This window comes from Sminthopsis crassicaudata, chromosome 4 (assembly GCF_048593235.1).
Source record: "Sminthopsis crassicaudata isolate SCR6 chromosome 4, ASM4859323v1, whole genome shotgun sequence".
In the NCBI taxonomy this organism is placed as follows: Eukaryota; Metazoa; Chordata; class Mammalia; order Dasyuromorphia; family Dasyuridae; genus Sminthopsis; species Sminthopsis crassicaudata.
The window spans coordinates 378,354,205-378,380,782 of NC_133620.1; the positions used below are offsets into that span (position 1 = coordinate 378,354,205).

Sequence of the window (26,578 nt, forward strand, 5' to 3'; positions counted from 1 at the left end):
AAACAAGTTCAAATACACTAGAGCTACAATTAGAATTGTACAAGACTTATCAACAGGTACAATAAAAGATTAAGGGTCTTGGAATCATATCTACCAACACTCAAAAGAACTAGACCTGTAGCCAAAAATATCATATCCACCAAATTATCTATAATTTTGAATGAGAAAAAATGGACCCTCAATGAACTTGCAGATTTTCATGACTTTCTATCAACAAAACCTGAATTTAATAGAAAATTTAACATATAAAAGCGAATATTAAAGATTGGTTTTAAGGAACTCAACATGGACAAACTGTTTAAAGATGGACAAATTGTGCTCTTTTTTACATAGGAAATAGTATACTATATGTTTAAGATTCACATCAATAATTGTTTGCTCAAAAGAAAGATTGGCAGAGTTAAGGTAAAAATAGTAATCATGTTATACAAATGAAGTACAGAGGAAGAATAGACATAGAGCCATTAGAAGGGGGAGGAAGTTCGTCGTTCTAAAAATCTACTCACATCAGGAATGGGTTCAATAGGTAACACATCTACTGTGCCATAAAGGTCATAGGATCCTCCAAAATCTATAAAATAAGGGGGTAGGGATGGCCAGGTAGGGAAGCAAAGAGTGAGGGCAGAAGACAAGGGAGAGACAAGGGGAAGGTTAAGTAACAGCAAGGCAAGTTGTGGAGCAGAATTTAATTACAGAGTCAGCAGAGATAGGAAAGACATGTGTGTGTATGTGTGTTTGTGTGTTTATGTATATATTTATCTAAATATGTCTTTTCTTAACTGTAGATTGTTTGGACGTGGTAGAAGGGATGAAAGGAGAAAAAAGAATAAAGCAAATAAAGTACACAGCAATGAACCAAAGAACAACTTATAAGGAATTAAAGAAAAAATGAATATTCATGAATATAATTTCTTCTACTAATATATATACTTTCTTGATCTGGTAAATTGTTACATGGGCACATGACAATTTTTTTCATATTCATTTTCTGTTTTTCTTTTTTTTCTTACTATTTTCTTTTTTCAAATAAAATAATTTTTTTCAGAAAGGATGTGGAAAATGGAACACTAATATATTGCTGATAGTGCTGTGAACTGATCCAACCATTATGGAAAGCAATTTAGGACTATGCTCAAAGGACAACCATACTGAGCATATCTTTTGATCTAACAATACCACTACTAAGTCTGTCCTCCAAAGAGATCATAAAAATGGGGAAAGGACCCACATGTACAAAAATATTTATAATAGTTCTCTTAATGGTGGCAAAAGAAGTATAAAGTGAGGGGATAACCATTAATTAAGGAATAGCTGAACAAATTATGATATATGATTGTGATGGAATACTGTTGGTCTATAAGAAATGATGAGCAGACAGATTTCCATGACTTCCATGAACTGATGGAATGAAGTGAAAGAACCAGAAGAAAATGATACACAATAATAGCATCATTGTACAATGATCAACCTTGATGCACTTCTCAGCAATACAATAATATAAGCCAATTCTAAGAGATCCAAGATGGAAAATGCTATCCATAGTTAGAGAAATAACTACAAATTTGAATGTAAACAAATCAAAGAATACCATTTTCACTTTCTTTGTTTTTTTTCTTTCTCATGTTTTTCACTTTTTTCAAACATGACTAATGTAAAAATAGGTTTAATATGATTATATATGTATAACATATCAGATTGCTTGCCAACTTGGGGGAAAAAGGATGAAGGGGGGAGAGAAAAAAATGGAAATCAAAATCTTACAAAAATTAATGTTGAAAATTATCTTAACATCTAATTGGAAAAAATATAAATATTATCAAGTGAAAAAAGGAGTAAACAAAAGGAAAAATTGATCATTGATAGCTACTTTGGTATAAAAAAAAATCTGGCTTCATATTCAGAGGAAGATGGTGAGATTAAGAAAAGAAATTCATTCCAACTCTAAAGAGTAAATCAAATGATCACAAGCTTCAAAAGAAATTATTCTGAATAAATCAACCCATGTGGCAGAAACTAGATAAAGACCAATAATATCTCCATCATCCTGAACTTAATTGCAAGCCTGTCACACGTCATTCTTGAGAGGGAACCATTATATAGCAGAAATTCATAGTCTCAAATGCAATCATCTTTTTCTGTACTTTATATATGAAAATGTACATTTATTGGTGTTTGCCAGCTTAAATAACAAAACAATTTTTCAAGTAAGTAAATATACAATGATTTTTCAATCCCATATTCAAGTTTCAGGTAAAATTACTATTTTACTTTCAATGATAGCAGGAGCAGATGCAGGAACATCCTGCAGCCAATCCATCTCTACAGATATAGGGATTCTAAGAGAAATAAGGAACTAGGAGAGTTGTATTCTCAGATCGGCTGATGAGCATAAATGGAAACTGATTATTCCATAGTGCCTCAAAACAGGATATCTGTCTTCACACGCCTCCTCTTGATTGTTTCTGTGTTAGAATCACACCTGTCCAATTCTCAAGACCACCAGAAATCCAAGGAGGAAAGTCCCCTTTCCCAAAGAGGAAGAATCTGATGAGGCTGAATGAGCAAGAACTGCAGAATCTGAAAGAAGAGAAGAACAAATGAATAAAAGTCACTAGGAAAATAAAGGAAAAGGGGAACTATTACAGAGAATATTATCAAGGAGGCACCCATAGCTGGAGCCCTGAACTCCATCCTTCAAAGTAGTCTGGACCTTAGACTAATGGAACAGAGGGTTCTGTTCCTCAGGCTCATAAGTATCTGAAACCTGATTTGAATTTTGCTCTTTCTGACTCCAGGCCCAGCAATATACTCACAGCACCTCCTAGCTGCCCTTTTCTAGTTCTGGGATATTTGGCAAGGCTGTTGGCTTCTATGAATCCCTGTTTCCTCATCTATAAAAATAGAATAATAATAGTATTTATCTCACAAGATTGTTGTTGTGATTTTCAAATGATATAATAATTATGATATAATAAAGATTAAATTCCCCAAAAAATTGTCCTGCACTATTTAAACCAATTGAGACCTCTTTAGTCTGGAAAGTGTCTTAAGCTTTTGTATTCTATAATATCTAGCACAATACAGGCTCCATGTTACTCACTTGATATCAGTGAATAAAATATCAACCTGGAAATGATTCTCCTCGCTAGCAAAAAGTGCACTTGTTAGGGTCAGTCTTAGAGAATTGAAGTAAGAAGGATTGTGACTCTTCCAAGGAGAAAAATAAAAAATCTCTGTGTTCACCTCAGAAAGTTTCTGCCCCTGATTCAGAACTCTGGGCAGAAGCTTGAGAAGAATTCCTTCTTTGAACAACTTCTCCCAGATCACAAGCCTTTATAGGTACTCATTCTTCTTAGGATTGGAAAGGATTTTTAAAAGCATTATTTTACAAATGAGAAATGAGGTCCAGAGTTAGGCCCTATTCCTAGAGGATTCCATTTGAGAAAAATTACTTCCCTAGATAAAGACTAAGAGGGAGGAGAGGACATCATATTCTTCGTAAAAATAAATGATGCCCTTTTAAATTGGTTTCATATTTCCAGTGAAGGTTAAAAATCCTGGGGATTCCAGATGGAGGAAATCCATCCATAGATGCCTTTATATTTTCTGTTTTCAATTCTACAAATCTAGTCTTCCTTAAGTTATTAATTACAATGCTGATAATATTAACTGCCACTGATACATCACTTTATGGATTTTGGCACTGTTTACATTCATTGTTCATTTGATCTTCCCAAAAGCCCTATGAAGTACATAATATAAAAATTATTATCCCCATTTTAAATCTAAGGAAACAGTTTCAGAGAAGTTATGTTATTTAGCTATGATCAAACCACTAATAAATGGTAGGATCTTGAACTCAAGTGTTCTGGATTCACAATCAGTTTTCATTCGTATATTATGATTACTTCTGACAGCAATAATAGCCCCTGTCCAGACTTCATCACTTCCCCAATATTTCTGAGCTCTCTCTAATGTTCTTATCAGAATCACAGACTCTTGGTTTTAAAAGGGGATAAATAAAAACATTAATGAATTATTATTATATACTATAACATTAAATTATTAATAATATTGGATTATTAACAACAAAATATAACATTTTAAGGTTTGTGAAATATTGAAAAATATTAGCTTTTCTCTCCTTTCAATGGCATATATCAAGATAATGACATAGGAGCCATCAGCATTGTAATGTTTGTCTCTATAAGCAATGCCAAGTGAAGGGAAAGACACTCACTGTGAAGATAAACATTCCATTATCTTAGCTCCAGAAGAGAAAGCTAAGGAGCCAGGAGCTTTAAAAAATGAATAGCCAGGGATCAGTAGTTTAAATGCCAGGAGCTCTGCTCCTTAACCTCACCATGAATGCTCAAAAGGAATTCCATGTTGGTCCCCACAGAACAGGTCTGAGTAGTTATCAAAGCTCTGTAGGACCCTGCATCCTCCATCCTCAAGGGGCTGATCTCCAAGGAGTAGCTATGGACAGGTACTTTCAACCTTCCCACATAAAGAGGGTTGATTAAAGTGATATTGGCTGGTTTTCTTCCTTGTCCTGAGTACACAATAGCAAGCAGTGTTTCGGAAATCCAAGTGATGTTTTCAACCTTCTCTCCTGCCATGATTTTCAAAGGAAGAGTAATTGACTCCCCTACAATGCCAATGAACTTTCCTGGTCCTGCAGTCCTTTTGGAGCCTCCTGGCCCTGCAAACATAAAAAGAAAATAACAAAAACATCTCTTTCCCAGATCTCTAGGGTCCTGGGAGCCCCCCTTGTTGATAAATCTTTGTACAAGAACATTTCACAGGACCAGCTAGGTGGTGAAGTGGATAGAGCACCAGCTCTGATGTCAGGGGGACCGAATTCAAATCTGATCTCAGATATCTTAACACTTCCTAGCTGTGTGACCCTGGGCAAGTCACTTACCCCCAATTGCCTCATGGGGGAAAACATTTCACATTTCTAAAGCATGATGAGCTTTATTTTAAAAGCTTGCTCACAATTAACCTTTAAAAAGGGTAAAATATTACCTTCATTCCTATTTTGCAGATGAAAAACGGATACTCTGAGAGGTATAGTAGAGTTGACAAAAGTTTCAGAATATATAAGTGTTGGATCTAGATTCAAACCTGTTTCAAGCTCTCATCATGGTGATAACAAAGGACCCCTTTTCTTTTGGGGTTGTAAAGAAGAGGTACAAATGGAATGACAATATATTATGATCAGGTAAAATAATTTCATAATTCATGAACATGGATTTAGAATGCTTGGGAGTGACACCAAGATAAAGAGCATATATATATATATATATATATATATATATATATATATATATATATATATATATATATGTTTGTGTGTGCGTGCTTGTGTGTGTGTGTATATATATGTATGTATGTGTATAGATATGCATATATTTATGTACAAACATTTACATATATGTATACACATACACATGCATATATGTATATTTTATATTTATATATATATATATATATATATATATATATATATATATAGTTTGAGGAAGAGTGTAGGAATAGGCCATGGGACTTAAATTTGTTGAAGAATTGGGAGGTTAAGGTGTTTGAAATGTGTCAGTATGCATGTCAAAATCTCTTAATATGAAGTCAAGGATTGCAAGAGAGAGAAAGACTGGGCTAGGTACTCAACTGAATAAGCAAGAAAGGAAAATATCTTTGAGGTCAGAAGACAACAGCAAAACAATCTTGAAAGGCTAGCAAATATGACTTAATTGAATCTCAAAGGAGGAGAAGTTATAGAGTAATGATGGTACAAAGGGTGCCTGAAAATAGCAACAAAAAGTAAAGAATGTTCCAACCTCCCCCATCATGACCAGTGAGTCAGAGGTATGAGTAAATGTTCAATCAGTATTGGAAAAGGTGACCTCCAAAACTGTGTCATCAAGAAGGAGCCAGTGTGGGATCTGAGACTAGGGAGGATGAAACAGAAAGCAAGCCCCACCACTCAGCTCTCATAATAATAATGGTTGACATTTAACATAGCCTCTTTAAGGTCTGCAAGTTGCTTAATCTACATCTTATCTATCTGATCATCACAACTCTTGAGATTCTGATGCTCAAAGATGCTAAGAATCTTGCCTATGATCCTACAGATAAGAGGAAAGATTTGGACTCAAATGCCTCCTGATTCCAAGTCCTATATTTTTTCCATCTTGCTAAAGTTCTCCTATTCTGACAAACTTGGGGGTGTTTATTACCTCACTTAGTATTTCTTTTTCCCAGTCCAGATTTTCCATGGAGCTTTCTGAGACCAGTGCCATTGGTTTAAGAGTCCAGATCACACTCGTATAAAACTCAGAGCCTCATTTGTTGGGCCCTCCCTTGTCCTGTACTCCCTTTCTTTTTTTTCCCTCATAACCTTATTCCCTCTTAATCGTCTTTTTCTTCTTTCAGATTTTATAATTCCTACCAATTTCCTCTCTGCATCCTTCTGCTTTGGGGAAGGGGCTTTCCTCTTTGAGATCTGGGAGATTTATATCTTTTTTGCTTTGTGACTTATAAATCTCAAGGCCACCCAATCACATCCAACCCTTAAAGTTCATAGATTAAGGAAGTGTCTGAGTGTCTTTTTAGAAGGGGTGAGTACAGAGGTAAAATAAAAGGATTTTTAACTATTTTATATTACATAGTTACATATAATATATTATGTGATCTTATAATATATGCTATAATATGTACTATATAATTTTACATTGTATTATTTATATTTTATCTGATCTTGTTCTTTTAGGATATTTCCTGCCTAATTTATGGGAAAGTTGTTTTCTGAGATAAAAAAAGTCATATTCTTTAATCATGAAAACCTTTCCCCCCACAGAATGTCAATCTAAGTTCCATAAAAACGTTGTTTTCTATGATTGCAACACTAAGGGGACAATGATATTAAGTAGGCGTTCACTGTTCCTGGGAGGCAAAGATGAGATATAGTAAATATCTGTAACAGCCACAAGATGGCCCCAGAAGCTTGAAATCTTATTATCAACAAACTGGCACTGGATCTTTAGTGACTAAATGATTTATTCTGCTGGGCAAATATAATTCCCAGAGCACACAAAAGGTGTTTTAGTTGGAAGGAGGGAGAAGATTGAGGTGATGACAGTAACAAACTTTGCTTTCCAACTATAAGGAGAAACATAAAGAATAAGAGAGTAAGAGAAGATAAAGTAAAAGTGACAGGGTGAAAAGAAAGGTTAAGAAGGAAAAGAGTGAGTAGAAATAAGGAGGGAAATTCACAAATAGAAATTATATCTCTGAATGTGAATTAGGGAAAAAATAATAATTCATTTGGAAAAACAAAAAATCAAAAATATTAAAGAAAATAATGAAAAAAGTATAAAGAAAGGGGGGTTATTAGTACCAAATTTTTAATTGTATCATAAAACAGTATTTATCAAAACTATCAGGTACTGGCTAAGAATTAGGTAAATCAGTGAATTTACCTATTTACATCAGCAAATTTACAGTTTATATCAGCAAATAAAGATAACCATTTTGTATTTAACAGAATGTAAAGAGGATAATTTGCTATTTGGCAAATATATATAAACATACATATATATACATAGATGTGCATACACACACACATATATATATATATTTATAAAAATTGGGAAAACTGGAAAGCAATATGGGAGAAACTGGGAAAAGAACAATTATCTTGTACTATTTACCAAGATAAAATCATAATATATACATAGCCTAGATGTAAAGAGAGATTTTACAAGAAAATTAGAACACAAAAATATTATTAGACTTACATATAGATGAACAACTTATAAATAAACAAGAGATAGAGAGCAAAGTCAGGTTTAAAATAATTTCAATTATATTAAATTAAAAAGGTTTTGTACCAAAAATGTGCCAAGATCAGAAGAAAGAAAATTGGGAGGGAGTGAATTTCTATAGATAATTTATCAGATAAAGATCTCATATATAAAATATATAAAGAACTTTGTCAAGTCGATAAGAATACAAGCCATTCCCCAATTGTTAAATGGCAGTAAGCTCAAAGAGTTTTTAAACTACCTACATATAACTTTTGACCCAGCAATATCACTATTTGGTCTATTTCTGAAGATAATTGGAGGAAAAGGAAAAGAATTGAGAGATTCTAATATGTTCATCTCTCTTTGTGGTATCAAAGAAATGGAAATTATGAGGATCCCCATCAATTGGTGAATGGCTAAACAAGTTGTAAGATATGATTGTGATGAAATACTATTGTGCTATAAGAAATAATGGGCTCAATAATAAAAAACATAGATAGACTTGCATGACATATTGAAAAACAAACTGAACAAAATTAAGGAAACATTAAATATAGTAAAAACAAAATTGTTTTAAGAACAATTTTGAGTGAATAAGTTATTTTGTCTGTAAAGGACATATGAAAATGCTATCTGCATCCAGAAAAAGAACTAATATAAGTATGTATAGAATCACTTTACAAACATATATATATATATATATATATATATATATATATATATATATATATATATATATATATATATATATATATATATATATATATATATACCTATTTGTGCTTAATGGTAGCCTTCACTAGGGTGGAGGGAAAAGGAAGAAAAAATTTACATGACAATTTTGTTGTATATCTAAAAGGAATAGCAAGTCATGCATAGCAGATTCGCAATATCTTTTGCAAGCATCTTATATTATGCTATGGAAATTCTTGTTTTATTCCATAAACACACACACAAAAAAAATTAAAGGGCATATTTCTAAGAGATCTCCCCCCTCAGATTCTGGAAAGAGTTTAGGAGGACAACTGCTTCTTTTTCCAAAAACAGAGGTCACTAGGGCTACCCAGTTCTCTTAGAATCATAAATTTAATTAAGTAGTTTAGATGTTATCTATTCCCACTCCTCATATTACAGATGAGGAAACTGAAACCTAAAATTAATTTCTGTTTTTCATTTTTTTCTTTGTATCCCAGATATCTAAAACAATGTCTTAGATGTGATAGCTAATAAAGGTTTATTTAGGGAAAATATAATAAATGTTTGTTCAACAGAACTGAAACAAGTTTAAACAGTATAAGAAAGCAACATTTCCATGACATCTTTAGTGTAAGAGGATATGGCTATGAAACCTTTCTGTACAAAAATCTTGTTGTATAAAGACTTTTCAAAGAAATGAAGATCCTCTCACTCTGAGATCTCATTTCATATTGGGGGCTTCAAGAAAGTTCATGTCCTGGGGACATTATAGGTAGGGAAGATGAGCCCTCTGATTATCAATAACTCAAAACCAAAGGATATATGTAACCTGTCCCTACTGGGCTCCTGTAATATTCTTCTCTGAATCCTGGCTGAGGCTCTGAGAGCTTCTACTGTGCTTGTTCTTTTGGTCCCGAGAGCTGCTTGCTTATATGCCCCACACTGAGTATACACCAATCATTATATCACTAGGAAACCATTATTTGTTGTAGGATTAAATCAATGCTAAACTAGATTTAACCATGTCTCCTCAATTCCACTTAGTACCTTGTTTCAAGTTCTGTCCCATAACATCTCCTTGTAGGATTAAATCAATCATACTGAACCATGCTAAATTAGGTAACTATTGTCTCTATCAATTCCACTTAGTATCTTGTAAGAATCCTTTGTTTCAAGTTCAGAATTCTGATAATATATCCTGCTTTCTTTTGTTTTAGAATATAGGTGGTCATGACCTCTCTGACTTCTCAAGGAGGTGAGAACCCCAAAAAAGAAGTGATAACACCTTCCCTAACTGCTCAAAAAAGGGATGAAAGCACCATAAAAAGAGGTGATCATGCCCTCCCTGACTTCTCAGGAAGGGAGATGAAAACATCAAAGGAAATAGGAAATCTGAGTTTAAAGCTTATCTCATACACTTAGTGACATACACTGGACATGTCACTTAACTAGTTTGAGCCTTACTTTTTTTAATCTGTAAAATGAGGAAAATAATAACCCCTACCTTACAAGCTTGTGAGAATCAAATTAATTCATGTATCTTTATTTGCAAAAAGTTCTGCAAACCTTGAAGCTATCTCTATGTGAACTATTATTAATCTAGTCCCAATTCATATCTTATTTTTGGTTGTTGTCCCTTAGAAACAACTCATCTGCAACAGAACTAAATCAATATCTAAGTCTAAAGTCAGTGACTGGTCCTTTTACTCTTTCCCAAAGCTTTGTATCCACAACCATATCCTCCTTCCCCATTAACCACCACTGAGTATCATCCCCTCTTCTCAACCTGGCTTCTGAAAACAAAAAATATGTGACCTGTTCTAGTCATAAAGTTAAATTTTTAAAATTACTGGTTTCTCTTTTATTACACTCATTATAGATCCTTAGGTTATCTACAATCTTGTATGATGGTGACATTGGATTTCTTTGGGCTGATATATGACCAGTAGGGTCCTCCATTCACCCTGCTCAGCTATAGAATAACTTCTAGAAAAAAACAGGCACGACCCTTGTAATGAGGGTCAATGTCCTATAACATATCAGATTTTTGATGATTCATGAATGCAAAGAATGAGAATTCTAGGAAATATCCTCTATCTTCCTTCCCAAAGCAATATCTAGAGATAGAATTCTGACTCCCTTAGAGCCACAATCACCATCATTGTTTTGGGGTTCCTTCTAGAGCTCTTCTGAACCAGCAGACTCTCTCTCTTTCCTTCTGTCTCTCTGTGTCTCTGCTCTATCTCTATCAGAGAATTTAGGGACAAACATTTGTTTCAGTGTCACAGAATTTTTGCTTCTCATAAACCCCTCTGGATCATTCTTTATCCATGGATACTAAGTATCAGTGAACAAAAACAGCTTTTCTTGGTAACATATATTTCTACAGAAATAAAGTAGCCCTGTATATCTAGAATATACTTCTTTGCTCCTTCATTTCTTAGAATCCTTTAAAAATTTCAAAGCACAGTTGAGGAGCCATCTCCTATAGTTATTTCCTGATTCCCAAGTTATAAAGGCTCTCTTTTTTTGGAAATTACTTTGTATTAATTTGTGCATAATTTTTATTACCTATCTGTAACAATATTACAATATCCCCCATGCCCTAAATTGAAGAGGTCAAAATAGATAGCCCAGTATGCAAATAATTAACAGAAACTTACATTCTCAAGAGAAATCCCTTTCATATATATATACACACATATAATGCAAAGGATTCACGGCCTCCTGAGGAACTTCTTTAACATACAAACTTATCTATATCCAAAGGAAGCAGAAAAGTTTTTTGTAAATACAAACTCTGTTTTATGATCCTGTTTGTGTATAAAATGTGTATAAAATTCTATTCCTTGCAATAGGCTTTTCTCCTGGAAGCCTTTTTGTCTGCCAACCCTACAACGTCCCTTTCTAATCAATAAAGATTTTGTTTAATATGGCATGAAATTAAGGCATTTAACTAAAGAATGTCTTCTATTCTTTATAAAAACTAAAATTTAAGTGATTTACATAAATAACAGACAGTAGACAAGCAAATAAATAAATATGTAACTGAGCTCCTGGAAAATCTGAGAGCTGTGAATCTAGAATCTCTTAGTACTTTTTCTAGGCTCATTGTGACTATCTATGATAGTTAGGTAACTCATAGCCAAAACATTATTCAATACCACTCTATTAACTTCAAGAGTACTAGGATGAGTACAAACCCTACAGTGGCACCAAGCCTAAGACCTCTAAAGCTAAAATGAAAATAATTATAAGCAGAGGTATCACCAGGGATCCTCAGATATAATGTTTTTTTTTATCATAGCTGGAAGAGAGAATCCTTGATGATCTTATACAAGACCTTGAACATAATTTTGTTGCATTCAGAGGAAGGATATTGGAGTAGGAATACAATTATCTGCCCTTTCTATACATTGTTAATATAGGAGAAATAATTTTTAGATTCAAGCTATACTCTTGATCATCATCCCTTGATGGGAAGGAATACCTAAAACTATATATTCAAATCTTGTCTCCCTTTCTACCAAATTCCAGTTACACAAGACAACATATTGTGAGGGTTGGTGAGAAGGCAATGTTCTATTTCCATAGATATTGTAACTGGCTACATAGATAAGGAATTAGAAAGGGGGAAGTGGAAACCAGTGATCTACACTATCTTGGCAGCAGTAAAAAAATTATTCAAACACAATGTCATGATGGAAGATTCTGTAGGAAGCAAATAAGGAGTAACTGATAAGTATTTTTATTGTTCCACATTCAACTGGAGATGCACTTTGGAGTGGATCCTGAGCTGTAACTCATCATAATTCAAAGAATACAAGATATGGCAGATATTTAAACTTCTTGGGTTCAAACTTTGGTCATAATTCTCTTGCTAGTGCACACAGTTATCCTAATGAATATTAACTTCTCCTCTCTAGGGGGATCTCAGAATTCATTAACATAATATGCAAAATATGATTAGGGATGGGGGGGGGCGTATTAAGGAATGCATGTAGAGGATGTACAAGGAAGTGGTGTAACTTAGAAGAGTTCAGATCAACTAGGATCTGAAGGGAGGAGTAGGACCAACCTTAGAGTATAAAAGCTTGTTCATCCTTCTATATTGGTGTGTATAAACTCATATGGAGTTTCCACACTTGCTTCCTACATGAGTTTATTAAAGGTTTAAACTGCTTCACTTATCCTGAGTCTGTACATTTTGGAGTGCTCTTTTTGGGGTTCATAATATTGTTTCTAACAATATGATGACTAATCAATAAATTCATTTATCTAAGCCAGGGGTGGGGAATGTACCACCACAAGCCATAGATGACCCATGTAATCACTTGTTAAGGCAACTGCAGGCAATGATAAGCTGAAAGCTAGGTACAACAACCAACCAAGTGAACAGTCCCCAAAGTCCGTAATGTAGCAGACTGAAGAGAGGGTCATGATCAAGGTGCCAACTCATCTACTTGTAAACTTTTTTCCAGAGACTTTCTCTCCCTTCAGGGACCTCTTCCAGGAGAAAATCTGGACTTTCATTTCTTCTTTCTTAAAGCTGAAAGATATTTGCCAAGTGTACTCCTCAAGGTATGCCTGGAGCATTGAGTCAATCTCTATCAATTAAAAAGTGTCATATGTAAATGGATTTGAAACCTTGGTTACTCTCTCTTTCTCTCATACACACATATACACATACATACATATACATCTCGTGTGTGTGTGTGTGTGTGTGTGTGTGTGTGTGAACTGAAACCAAAACAGGTTAAATGACTTGTCCCAAATTGCATAGATAGAAATGTAAGTTGAGGACCAAGCTACTAAAGAAGAGGTCAGATTTGGACAAAAAGAAAGGATGCAGGAAGCTAGTGTTGTGGGATTTTAAACTGCAAGGGATCTTAAAGGTTATCTAACATGAGGCAATTGAGATCTAGATGACTTTCTCCAAAGATACAAAGTAGGATTCAAATCAAGATGTTCTTCTACCAAATTCAATGATCTTTCTATTAGATCACACTGACTTTCAAGAGGTCTTTGGACATAGATGGGGGTGGGGTGGGGATGATCTTCTGGTCTCTGAACATCTTTTTTTTTTCCTACAAAAAAATTTATACATGGGTAATTTTCCAGCATTGACAATTGCGAAACCTTTTGTTTCAACTTTTCCCCTCCTTCCCTCCACCCCTTTCCCCAGATGGCAGGTCAACAAATACATGTTAAATATGTGAAAGTATAAGTTAAATACAATATATGTATACATGTCCAAACAGTTATTTTGCTGTACAAAAAGAATCAGACTTTGAAACAGTGTGCAATTAGCCTGTGAATGAAGTAAAAAATGTAGGCAGACAAAAATATAGGGATTGGGAATTCTATGTAGTGGTTCATAGTCAACTCCCAAAGTTTTTTCACTGGGTGTAGCTGATTCAGTTCATTACTGCTCTCTTGGAACTGATTTGGTTCCTCTCATTGTTGGAGAGGGCCTCGTCCATCAGAATTGATCATCATATAGTATTGTTGTTGAAGTGTATAATGATCTCCTGGTCCTGCTCATTTTACTCAGCATTAGTTCATGTAAGTCTCTCCAGGCCTTTCTGAAATCATCCTGTTGGTCATTTCTTACAGAACAATAATATTCCATAATATTCATATACCGCAATTTCTTCAGCCATTCTCCAATTGATGGGCATCCTCTCAGTTTCCAGTTTCTGGCCACTACAAAGAGGGCTGCCACAAACATTCTTGCACATATAGGTCCCTTTCCCTTCTTTAAAATCTCTTTGGGATAAAAGCCCAGTATTAATGCTGCTGGATCAAAGGGTATGCACAGTTTGATAACTCTTTGAGCATAGTTCCAAATTGCTCTCCAGAATGGCTGGATGTATTCACAATTCCACCAACAATGTATCAATGTCCCAAGCATTCTGCATTATCTTTCCCTGTCATTCTAGCCAATCAGGCAGGTGTGTAGTGGTATCTCAGAGTTGTCTTAATTTGCATTTCTCTGATTAATAATGACTTGGAGAATCTTTTCATAGAAATAGTTTCAATTTCTTCATCTGAGAATTGTCTGTTCGTATCCTTTGACCATTTATCAATTGGAGAATGGCTTGATTTCTTATAAATTAGAGTCAATTCTCTATGCATTTTGGAAATAAGGCCTTTATCAGAACCTTTGACTATAAAAATATTTTCCCAGTTTAGTATTTCCCTTCTAATCTTGTTTGCATTAGTTTTGTTTGTACAAAAACTTTTTAATTTGATATAATCAAATTTTTCTATTTTGTGATCAATAATGACTTCTAGTTCTTCTTTGGTCATGAATTCCTTCCTTTTCCACAGGTCTGAAAGATAAATTATCCTATGCTCTTCTAATTTATTTATAATCTCATTCTTTATGCCTAGGTCATGAACCCATTTTGACCTAAGCTTGATGTATGGTATTTACTGCAGGTCAATGCCTAGCTGAACATCTTTTTTTAAGGCAAAAACAGTTCTTCTTTTCAAGAAGCTCATATTCATTTTTGGCATTTTCTCTTTTTCAAAAATATTTTTAACATTCATTTTTTTAAAAAGCGAGTTCCAAATTTTCCTTGCCCTTGTCCCACCAATTGCAAAAGCAAACAATGTATCAATTATATATGTGGAGTCATGCAAAAAATATTTCCATATTAGCCAAGTTGGGGGAAAAAACAAACAAACAAACAAACAAACTATATATATATATATATATATATATATATATATATATATATATATATATATATATATATATATATGTTCTTCAATTTGCATGAAGAGTTCATCAGTTCTCTGGTAGTAAATACCCTTTTCATCATGAATAGCTAAGTCTTTCATAGTTGATCATTATTACAATACTGCTATTTGTAAATATTATTCTCCTGGTTCTAATTTCACTTTGTGTCAATTCATATAGGTCATTCCATGTTTTTTTGAAACCATATCCTTCATCATTTCCTAAAGCATAATAGTAGTCCATCAAAATCATATATCACAATTGTTTAGTCATTCCCCAATTGTTAAGCATCTCTTCAATTTCCAAAGAGATGCTATAAATATTTTTGAACATATATGCCATTTTCCTTTTTCCTTTTTTTTCAAATTTCTTTGGAATACAGACTTAGCAGTGGTATTGCTGGGTATGCAGTTTTATAGCCTTTCAGTATAGTTCCAAGTTGTTCTCCAGAAGGGTTGGACCAGTCACAACTTCTGCACAATGAATTTATGTCCCTATTTTTCCATCTCTCCTTCAATATTTGTGATTTTCTTTTTTTTGCCATCTTAGCCTATCTCTTAGGTATGAAATGGTGCCTCAGAATTATTTTAACTTCCATTTCTCTAATCATTAGTGATTTAGAGCATTTTTTTCATATGACTATGGATTTCATTGATTTCTTCTGAAAATTACTTGTTCATATTTGACCATTTATCATTTGGGGACTGGCTCTTAATTTTTTTATGAATTTGACTCAGCTCCCCATATGTTTGAGAAATAAGGCCTTTATGAGAAAATTTTTCTGTAAAATTTTTCTCAGGTTCTTGATTTTCTTCTAATTTTGGCTACATTGGTTTTCTTTGTGCAAAAGCTTTTTAATTTCACATTATCAAAATTATCTATTTTATTTTCTGTAATTCTCTATATCTCTTGTTTTGTCATAAACTCTTCCCTTATCCACAGATCTGAGAGGTAAAAATGTCCATGCTCTTTTAATTTGCTAATGAACTCTCTTTCTCTACATCTAAATCATTTGCCCATTTTGACCTTATCTTGGCATACAGTGTGAGATGTTGGTCTATGCCTAATTTCTGCCCAACTAATTTCTAATTTTCCAAGGAATTCTTGTCAAATAATGAGTTCTTGCCCTCAAAACTTAGAAAATAAGTAACATTCACTACAGCTATCTTTCATATATTCCACACATTTTCTAGGATTGTCTACTAGCTTTCTATACAGAATGTGATCAATATTACTTAACAGACAAAAGTCTCACCTATCTAACCAGTATGTATAAAAGAGGAGATGACAAGGAGAGAGGAGAGGGAACATAAGAGGGAACACAATGTGGTAATTAACCAATGGACCTAGATGATTTCAATAACCAGCATATGTACTTCACACCCTCAAACCTTAGAATTATCTAACTATGAGAATTAAAGGAATTCTGAGTTTCTGAGGTTTTTGGCCTCAGCCCACCTTGCCTAGTAAGCTTATATCTCAGGGTTCCCTAAGACTTTGATTTGAAGAGGACAGAGAGCTTGCAAAAGAAAGAGTACGCAGCAAGTGGAAGATGGATGGTACATTAAAATTGTTCCTTGAGATTTTTTTTCAGGGAAACAAGGATAAAATCAAAGACATAATCTTTTTAAATTCCAAAGGCTCAAGAAAACAATATAAATATTAAAACAACATAAATGGAAAGAACAACAAACACAATACATTTGAAAATGGATGGTGCAAAGTTACAAAGATGCACATGGCTCTAAAGATAAGATAACATTCCCATCCCTACTTCTTTGCAAAAGTTGGCCAAGGAGAAGGGTAGTGTGCAACATTACCTTGTCAGATTTTTTTCATTATACTGAACATTTTGCTGGAGTTTTTTTCACTCTTATTCCTCTTTTTCTTTTCTCTTATTTTTAAACATTTGTTTTTATTTGGGATGATTTTCTGGAAAGAGGGTAGGAGAGGGATATAAAAGCAAATTTTAAAATGTAAAACCAAAAGATATCAATAAAAATTCATTTTTAAAGAGTGACCAACAGTAACAACAACTTCAAGGAGAATAAGAATTGAGAAAAAACTCACTGGATTTTTGCAACTAAAATATTTATTAATTTTGACTTTTGGAGGGGCAATAGAATCAAGGGACTTGCCTTAAGTGACTAGCTAAATAAGTATTAAGTGACTAAGCCTACTGGTTCTCTATCCACTGCACCATCTAGCTGCATCTCTTTATTAACTTTGCAAATAGAAACTTCAGTGTCATGATAAGGTCAGAAGCCAAATTGTAAGGGGTTAAAAACATAGTGACAGGAAAATGGAAGCACCTATTTTGGGTTACGTTTTTGAGGTTTGGGAAGAATAAATAAACTGGATACCATGTGTCAAAGATCTTTCCTAAATTCAGATCATCCTTTCAAGAATCTCAGAAAACAGGAACTGAATTATGAGCTGAAGAGAGAAGAAATTCCATCCTCTATTCATTGTCCACAGAAATAATTTGGCACAGTGGAAATTTGCCAAATTTCTCTCTGGGGTACATCCAAACCTGAACAGAGGAAATGCAAAACTTTGGCTTTTTGTTGTTGTTGTTGTTGTTGTTTTCTTTTCAGGTAAAACCTTGATCTAGTCTATTCTGAACTTTGACAACCCATACATGTTAATAACTAACATTTTCATATTTCCTTAAAATAGACAGATATCTAAATAATTGGAAAAATATGAATTGCTCATGGGAGAGCAATTCATTCTACCCTATGGGAGAGTAGAGCCAACATAATAAAAATGACAATTCTACCTAAATTAATCTGCTTTGAACTGTACCAATTAGACTACCAAAAATATTTTATAGAGCTAAAAAAAATTAACAAAATTCATTTGGAAAAACAAAAGATCAAGAATATTAAGGAAATCAATAGGAAAAAATGTGAAGGAAGTTGGACTAACCATATCACATCTCAAACTATTATAAAGCAGTAGTCATCTAAAAAATCTGGTACTGGCTAAGAAACAGAGCGATGAATCAGTGGACTAGAGTAGCTACACAATACATTGTGGTAAGTTACTTTAGTAATTTAATATTTAGTAAACCCAAAGACCTAAGCTTTGGGGACAAAAACTCACCATTTGATAATAAGTGCTGAGGAAACTAGGAAATAGTCTAACAGAAACTAGGCAAATACTAATATTTCACGTGATATACCAAGATAAGGTCAAAATGGATACATGATTCATACAGAAGGGTTACACCATAAGGAAATTAAGGGAGAATGGAATAATTTACCTGTCAGGTCTATGGGTAAGAAAAGAATTTAGGATTAAACTAGAGATGAAGAACATTACAAAATACAAAATGAATAATTTTTATTATATAAAATTAAAAAGTTTTTTCAGAAACAAAATCAGTTCAATTAAGGAAAGCATAAAAATAAACAATTTTACATCAAGTAGGCCTTATTTCTCAAATATATGGAGAACTGAGTCAAATTTATTAAAAAATCATGTAATTCCCCAATTGATAAATGGTCAAAGAATATGAACCAGCAGTTTTCAGATGAAGAAATCAAACCTATCTATAGTCATATAAAAATGTTCTAAATCACTATTGATTAGAGAAAAGCAAATTAAAACAACTCAGGTACCACCTCATACCTATCAGATTGTCTTACATGACAGAAAAGGAAAGTGATAAGTGGGATGTGGGAAAACTGGAACATTAGTGCATTGTTGATGAAGTTATGAATTAATTTAACCATTCTGGAGAGTAATTTGGAACTATGGTCAAAAGGCAACCAAACTGTATCTAATCTTTAATCCAGTGATACCATTACTAGGCCATTATCCCAAAGAGATTTTTTTAAAGTGAAAAAAGACCTATTTGTACAAAGGATTTATAGCAGTTTTTTTTTGTTTTTGTTTTTGTTTTTTTTTTTTTTTTTGCAATAGCTAAGAACTGGAAATTGAAGGAATGCTATCAATTGGGGAATGACTGAGCAAGTTGTGATATAAAATTGTGATGGAATTCTATTAAACTATAAGAAATGACAAGCAGGATGATTTCAGAAAAACCTGAAAATACTCACATGAAGTGCTGTAAAATGAAGTAAGCAGAACCAGAAGAATATTCTACACAGAAACAGCAATATTTTTCTGACTTGGAAGGTAGCCAGTTCAAAAGTTACCAAGAAAGATTAGGGTAGTGAAAGGGGAAAGAGAGAAACTGGAAAGTGAAGCACCTGAAGCATCAGATCATAGTATAACAGTGTGTACTCACCCAGGAGGACACTGAGAAGGAAGAGTGGCCACAGTCTGGGATGGACCATTTTAGCTAAAAACAGGACTGAGCAAACTACTTTCTGGATCTCTGTGTGTGAATAACACCCCTATAGAAAAGCTTCCTCTTTCTACCATCTAAACTTTGGAGCCAGATTAGGGGAGGGAAGTGCAGGTGTTAGTAATTACTTTAAAAATTAAGATGAAGAGGAAGTAAGTGCCTGGGCACTGAAGGAGTGGTTTGCAGAAAAGTAAGTTAGGTCTACTAAAATGGAAATGAGAACAGAGGCCAAGACTCTTGGCCAAAGACCCTTTATCATGTAAATCAGACTTAAAAGGACCCCATGACAAAATTACTTTATCCTTTAGAAGACTTGATTGAACAAACATACAAAAAAATTTTTTTTGAATGTACTCAATGTATCTTGGGTAGGTTTGAGGAGAAAGATTATCTTCTTATAGATCCTGAGAACCTCCCTCCCTTATTTTTCAGCTTTCTTTTATGGATTTTCTTTTTCTATTGAAATGTAAGCTCCTCGAGAAAAGGAATTATCTTTTTTTCCCCAATTATATTTGCATTCCCACATGTAAGATAGTGCCTGGCATATAGTAAAAGCTTGCGAATTTGACTTGACTCATAGATACTTTTGTACTAGCTGGAAAAACCTTCTCTTGAATAGTGTCCTAAAGAAATATTTTGAAGGTATCATCCACAAGGCAGAACCTCAAATAATTTGAAAATCTTTTTAATTTCAATCCATAGAGTCATAAACTTTATAGTTGAGAAGGATCACAGATACAAGGATTCAGTCATCTAGTCCACTTCCCTCCATTTTATAAGTAAAGTATATTAAGTTACTTTCCTAAAGAGGCACAGGTAGCAAATGTTGGCCATCCCCTTAAATTTAAAGATGAGGAAACTGAGTCCTGTAGAAGAGAAAATTACTTGCTTAACATTTCATATAATCAATGGCACCAATTGAGAGTAGGATCCAGGTTTCCTGATTCTTATCTGCTCAGGAATAGTTCTATCTTTGTATTCCAACAGGGCACAATATGCAGAGGTTATAGTTAATGATAGAATTGTGTTAGGAATATTATACATGAAGGGAATTACACTGATCACAGATGGGCATGTGATTCTCTCTCTCCAACTTGGACAGAGAAGGTATTTCTCATCTTCCCTACATATTTTCCTGGCTATAAACACTTAAGATCCCACACAAGGAGAAGGGAAGAGGGAGGAAATAAAAGTTTATTAAACATTTACTAAGTGCCAGCCATTATGCTAAACACTTTTACAAATATCTTATTGCAACAAGGGACTCAGTGAACAGAGCCTTGAGCCTGGAGTTAAGAAGATCTAAATTCAAATTCAGCTTCGGATATTTAATAGTTGTGACCCAGGACAAATTCCTTAATCTCTTTGCCTCAGCTTCTCCACCTAAAATAGGAATCATAATAGTAACTACAATAACCATCTGAGTTGGAAAGGACTACAGAGGCTACATAGTCCAGTCTTTCTCTGAACAAAACAAAACAAAACAACAAAAAAAAAAAAAACAACAACAACAACAACAAAAAAAACCCAAAACAAAAAACAAAAACAAAACAAAACAAAAAAAAAAAAAAACATCCCTTTTCTAAAAACTCAATAAATGATCATTCAATCTTTGATTGAATCCCATTCATGAAAGAGAATTTATTTCCTTCTGAGAAAACACATTTCACTATTTGATAGCTCTCATCAGGGGTGTGTTACTACATATTTAACAAACAGTTTCTTAGACAGGACATATTTTTCTGTTTAATCTGCATCATCAGCTTTTTCTCTAGTACTTTATTAAGCTTGGACTTAATAAGAGAAGGCAGCTAGATGACACAATGGATAGTGCTCTGGGACTAGAGTCAAAATGATTTGAGTTTAAATACAGCCCCAGACACTTATTACCTGTGTTATCCTATGCAAGTCATATAACTTGTTTCATAATATAAATAACCTCAATTGCATAATAGAAAAAGGGATAGCACCAACTTCTTCAAAGTTGTTACTAGGATCAAATGATATCATATGTGTAAAGTGTCTGACACATAATAGGCACTATATAAATGCTTATTTCTTTCCCTAGACAAACAATAACTCAAGCCTTGATTTATAGTAGCTCTTGAGTGGTAAAACAAGTTGATTCCAATAGAACCTTGGCTCTAATTGTCAGGAAATTTCTCCTTACATTAAACTTAAATCTGCCTCTCTACAACTTCTTTCCATTGATCCTAGATCTGCCTTTTTGGGACCACAAAGAAAAAAAATTAATCTCTCTTCCATGAGGAAGTCTTAGCAAACTTGTAGACTATTAGCATGATTCCCCAAAGACTTCTCTTTTCAAGGTTAAGCATTCCTAATTTCTCCAACTCATCTTCATTTGCCATAAACTGAAGTTTTTAATCATCCCAGTTCCCTTTCTCTGGATGCTCTCAAGCTCATCAGTGTTCTTCCTAAAATGTGGCACTCCAAAATAAACACAACACTCCAAAGATGTTCTAATAGTGGCAGAATGCCATGGGATCATCACTTTCCCATTTCTAAATACCATGCTTCTGGCTTATTTTAGTAGTCTTATTACTGATAACTCATTAACTTTTTGGTTAATCAAACCCTCCAGTTCTTCTTTCAGGCTAACTGTATCTATCTATGCTTTCCCCTTCTGCTGTTCTGTGCAGAAACCAGACCAGAAAAGTGAGGAAGTTAATGTGGTAACTATTTCCTCCTTTCTCATATAAAGACTTAAATCTATGGGTGCAGGGGTTTTGTTGTAAGGTCAGCTCAAGACCCATCTTGGTCTTGCCTACTTGTCAAAGTTAGCATCAAATGGTCCATCCCCAATTGTGGCCCCTATGGCTTCTCTGTCTGCTCAAGGGTAAATTCACAGTTATATTCTATTCCTGATTTTAATTCTGGTACTATGAGTACAGCTTCTCTACATTCTCTGTTAATCTTGGTTTATCTAAGTTTACCTTCATATCTTCTTTGCCTAGGTCACCCCATCTGTAAAATTCAGGAAATTCAAAAACCTAGTTGACAATTCAGATCATGGGTACTATCTGTGTGCATGTATAATAATATACATTATTATTATTATATTATACTATAATTATATAATATTATACTATATAATAATCTCATTTAATCCTGGTCTCAGGCGGTGGTCTTTCAACCTTATTCATAGCAGCAAATCTTAGCATATTGGGGCTGGTCATACAGAAAATAATTGTGTTGGTATTGTGACTACTATGTGCCAGACACTCCTATAAGTGCCTTAAACTCTTATTTTATTTAATCTTTGCAAGAACTCTGAGAGGTATTATTATTTTTCCTATTGAGGAAATTGAGGCAAATAAAAATTAAGACACTTGCCCAACGTCACACAGCTAATAGTGTCTGAGGCTGAATTTGAATTCAGGTCTTTCTGACTCCAGGTTCAGCCCTCTATTTATTGCACCACCTAAATTGGCTCAATTAGCTGATATCAAATTTTGAATTATTACTCATGTTTCATTTCTTCAATTAAGAAGGGTAGTACAGTGGATAGTACACTAGGCCTGGAGTTAGGAAGATTCATCTTCCCGAAATCAAATCTGACTTCAGACATTTACTATCTGTGTGATCCTGGGTAAATCATTTAGCCCTATTTGCCTCAGTTTCCTCATCACAAAACGAGCTAGAGAAGGAAATGGCAAACTACTCCAATAACTTTGCGAAGAAAATTCCTAATGGGATCACAAAGAGTTGGACAGAACTAAAATGATTACCAACAAGAACAGCAAATTAAGAAGGGCCATTTTGTAAACTTGGCATTGGATAAGACCAGCAGTGATGACTGGAAAAATTCCCATAATTTTTGATCCATCTTCAGGAATGAATGCCATTGCTCCCAAGTAAATGAGGGGGTTGAGGAAGAGGGAAGAGTAAAAATTGTAGAAAGTGGGAATGCTAAGAGTACTGCCTAATGTACTCCATTATTTTGATTATGTTTCTCAGGGAATGATGGAGTTTTATAAAGATATGATAGTCCTAGACAGAGAATCAGTGCCATGTATCTGATTGGAAATAATATTAGATTGAGGATCAGGTGGTCTGATAGAGACAGAATGTCACGAGGCCTTGGAATTTAGTCATGGTTATACCTTACCTAACTGTATAAACTTGGATAAGTTATCTCATATCTCCAGGTCTCATTTTCCTGATCATATAAAATAAATGGGTTGAACAAGATATTTTCTAATTTTCTCCCAGCTCAATGATTTTTAACATTTTCCCTCCTGACCCTTGAAAATGTCAACAAGTTAAATCAACAAACATTTAAGTGTTCACTACATGCTAGGTATGATGTAGGGCATCATTGACATATGGCAGAGACAATTCTGCTTTCTTGAGGGCTGTGAAAGATGATAGATTTCATGCTTAGCATTGGCGGGGTCACAAATAGAAGAAATAGAAAGAAAAATAAAGATAGGATCCATGTCTCCAGCTATCTACTCTACCTTTGTGTCAGTTCTTAAGGATTTTCTGACAAGTACATGATGTCCTAAGAATTGAAATCCTAAGAACTCCAATGAGGCCCATCATTGAGGTCTACAACCTCAGGGGAAAGATAGTTCTTTCCTTCTGTCACTTTGCATTTGGGAGATATGACCTTAAATTTCCATGGCTCATAGAATAACTCATATTCTGTAGAAAAATATTCTATCTTCAAGTCAAGAAGTACCTTCTATGTCAATACTATGTTAAGTGCTAGTTATACACAAAAGGAAAAACAAGAAAACAAGCAAAATTCATCCTCTCAAGAGGCTCACAGTATAAGGGGGGAGATAGAATGTAAACAATTATACACAAATAAGAAACTATATATAGAATAAAATGGAGATAATTTCATAGGAAAGCACTGGCATTAAGAGTGAATAGAAAAAAAAAAAGGTTGAATTCAATGGTCATTACAGTTACTTCCAACTGCAAATCTGTACTTTAATCTAGTGAGCTGAGCTAATGAGTTTTATTCATTAAGATTAAAGAAAACAAGGTTAGGATCCCCAGGAACAGGGGCTTCTAAAGAATAAAAGTGTCTGTCATGTTGTGAATGGATCTCACTGTTCTGGAGAAAAAAAAAATTTAAAAGAATGTTAAAAATTAAGTAAATATAATTTTTAAAGGAGGAAAATTTAATGCTTTCCCTCAATCGTACTCCTATTTTTATTCAAGAAACTATAGGATAATGGAAATAGTTCCACATTTGTATGTTGTTCTGTCCTTTTATTGTATCTATAACAAACTCTCAGCATGCATATCGACCCTGGAGAAAAGAAGGACCTTCAGGGACTATCACCTGGGCAGTAGAGAGGTAATGATGTAATCTTTCTCTAGCTTCAAAAGAAGTATCATTTGAATCTATTAGATGAGAGATATAACATCAGACTTAGGATAAGATTGATGGCAACAAAGAATTAGCAAGTCTTCTTGAAGAATAAATGATGCCAAAAAAACCTCTTCTCTTTTGGATAGGGTTGCAAGTTTGATGGATAAGGGTAATTCTACTTTTTTTAAATGTAATTTTGTTCTGAACTTAAACACCAAGAGGAAAAAAAAGAGCATTTCTATATAGATAGCAGAACATAAACAAAAAGGAAATTCCACTTGCTTTTTTTTTTTTTTTTTTTTTTTTTCAAAAAAAGGGAGGGGGTAATATAATAGTTTCTACTAATTACTTTGAAAACCATCCCATTTTGTGCTTTATTCTGAACTTTTTCCTATACTCTCTGCATTTTAAAATGTTACAATGACTTTCTTTTTGACATCACTTTTGCTATCTCCCATCAAAAAAATCGAGAGAAAGAAAACAGGATTGGGGGAGAATCACTTATTTAAAAAACAAATAAAAAATAGGCAAGCAAAATTAATCCATACAGTGGTCATATCCAAAAAAAAAATGTATGTTTCTATATCTTGTGTCCATTATTTCTCTGTTGGGGGTAAGTAATATGCTTCATCATAGGTTTGAAGGAAAGCTCAGTTATAATTTCCCTAGGCTTTTCACAAGAAGTATTTTACTTTACATCCATAGAAAGAGAACTATACCAATAAGATCATACATCCAAAATATATTTACTAGATCATATATAGCCAAATAAGTTTCTCTTTCAACATTACTATTTAGAGATTTTGCTGGGGTGTGGCTATATAGCATTTCCTATGAAGATCTGTTTTTAGTGAGCTGAAAGCTCATTCTGAATCAACAGGATACTATGACACATGTTGCTTTTCTTTTTATTCACCCAAAAAGCTAATTCAAATCCACTCTATCTTGCTCTAATGGAATCCAATCTAAAGAATTTTGTTAAGTTGCAAAACCTTACTGAGATAGGATATATATACTCATAGCTATATAGAATCAAAGAGAGTATAAGTCTTTTTGCCATTTCTTCCACCCAGTTCTCTTGGAAACAGCTTCAAATAGTTCTCATGCTTCAACACCAGAAGGAGGAGAAGTGCTAACTCCACAGAGTTAGCAGTCAATCAGGTGGACTCAACCCAATAATGAGTCATACATAGTCAGAAGCCGACAGAATCCTAACTTCCACTGTGCACATGCAGAACTCTAGCTCATCTCCAGGAATGGCAAAAGCATGCTCCCAGAGAGGTTTGAGAAAGTGTACCCATTACACAAGCATGACCTTGACAAGCTGGAGAGCATCTAGGGGAAGGTGATTCAAATTATAAAGGATATTGCATTCATTTCATCTAAGTGAAGGACATAGGGGTACCTGGTCTGGAGAGGAAAAGACAGAAGGGACTGTTTGGCTTCAAGTATTTGAAGGACTATAATGTAAAAGAGGGATTAGATTTACTCTGCTTGGTTCCATAAGGCAGAACTGGGAACAAAGAGTTTGTAAAATAAAAACTTTATTTTTCTCTAGGAAATAACAGTACTCACACGGCTTCTGAGGCTGGATACCTTAGAAGGTTACTGAAGCTATGTCAGTTAGGGCTGCAATTTAATTGTAAGATGAGAGG

General features: G+C 34.0%; 1 protein-coding gene across 1 annotated transcript; it reads right to left on the reverse strand.

The window, feature by feature from the left end:
* Positions 1–2,171: 2,171 nt before the first annotated feature.
* LOC141539483 (SLAM family member 9-like) lies at positions 2,172–19,654 on the reverse strand. Its single transcript, XM_074262336.1, has 3 exons — positions 19,514–19,654; positions 4,364–4,705; positions 2,172–2,577 (listed from the first exon to the last, which is right to left on the reverse strand). Exons 1-3 carry the CDS (start codon positions 19,560–19,562, stop codon positions 2,474–2,476), a joined length of 495 nt encoding a protein of 164 aa, XP_074118437.1. The 5' UTR covers positions 19,563–19,654; the 3' UTR covers positions 2,172–2,473.
* Positions 19,655–26,578: the final 6,924 nt, after the last annotated feature.

Bases quoted from the DNA above. Each gene is read 5' to 3' on its own strand.
- LOC141539483 (XM_074262336.1), bottom strand. From the start codon at position 19,562: ATGGTCCATCCCAGACTGTGGCCACTCTTCCTTCTCAGTGTCCTCCTG. The intron at 4,706-19,513 runs GTGAGTACACAC...TTATGTTTGCAG, and splicing joins CCTTCTCAGTGTCCTCCTGG to GGCCAGGAGGCTCCAAAAGG. The intron at 2,578-4,363 runs GTGAGGTTAAGG...CTCTTCTTTCAG, and splicing joins ATTCCTTTTGAGCATTCATG to ATTCTGCAGTTCTTGCTCAT.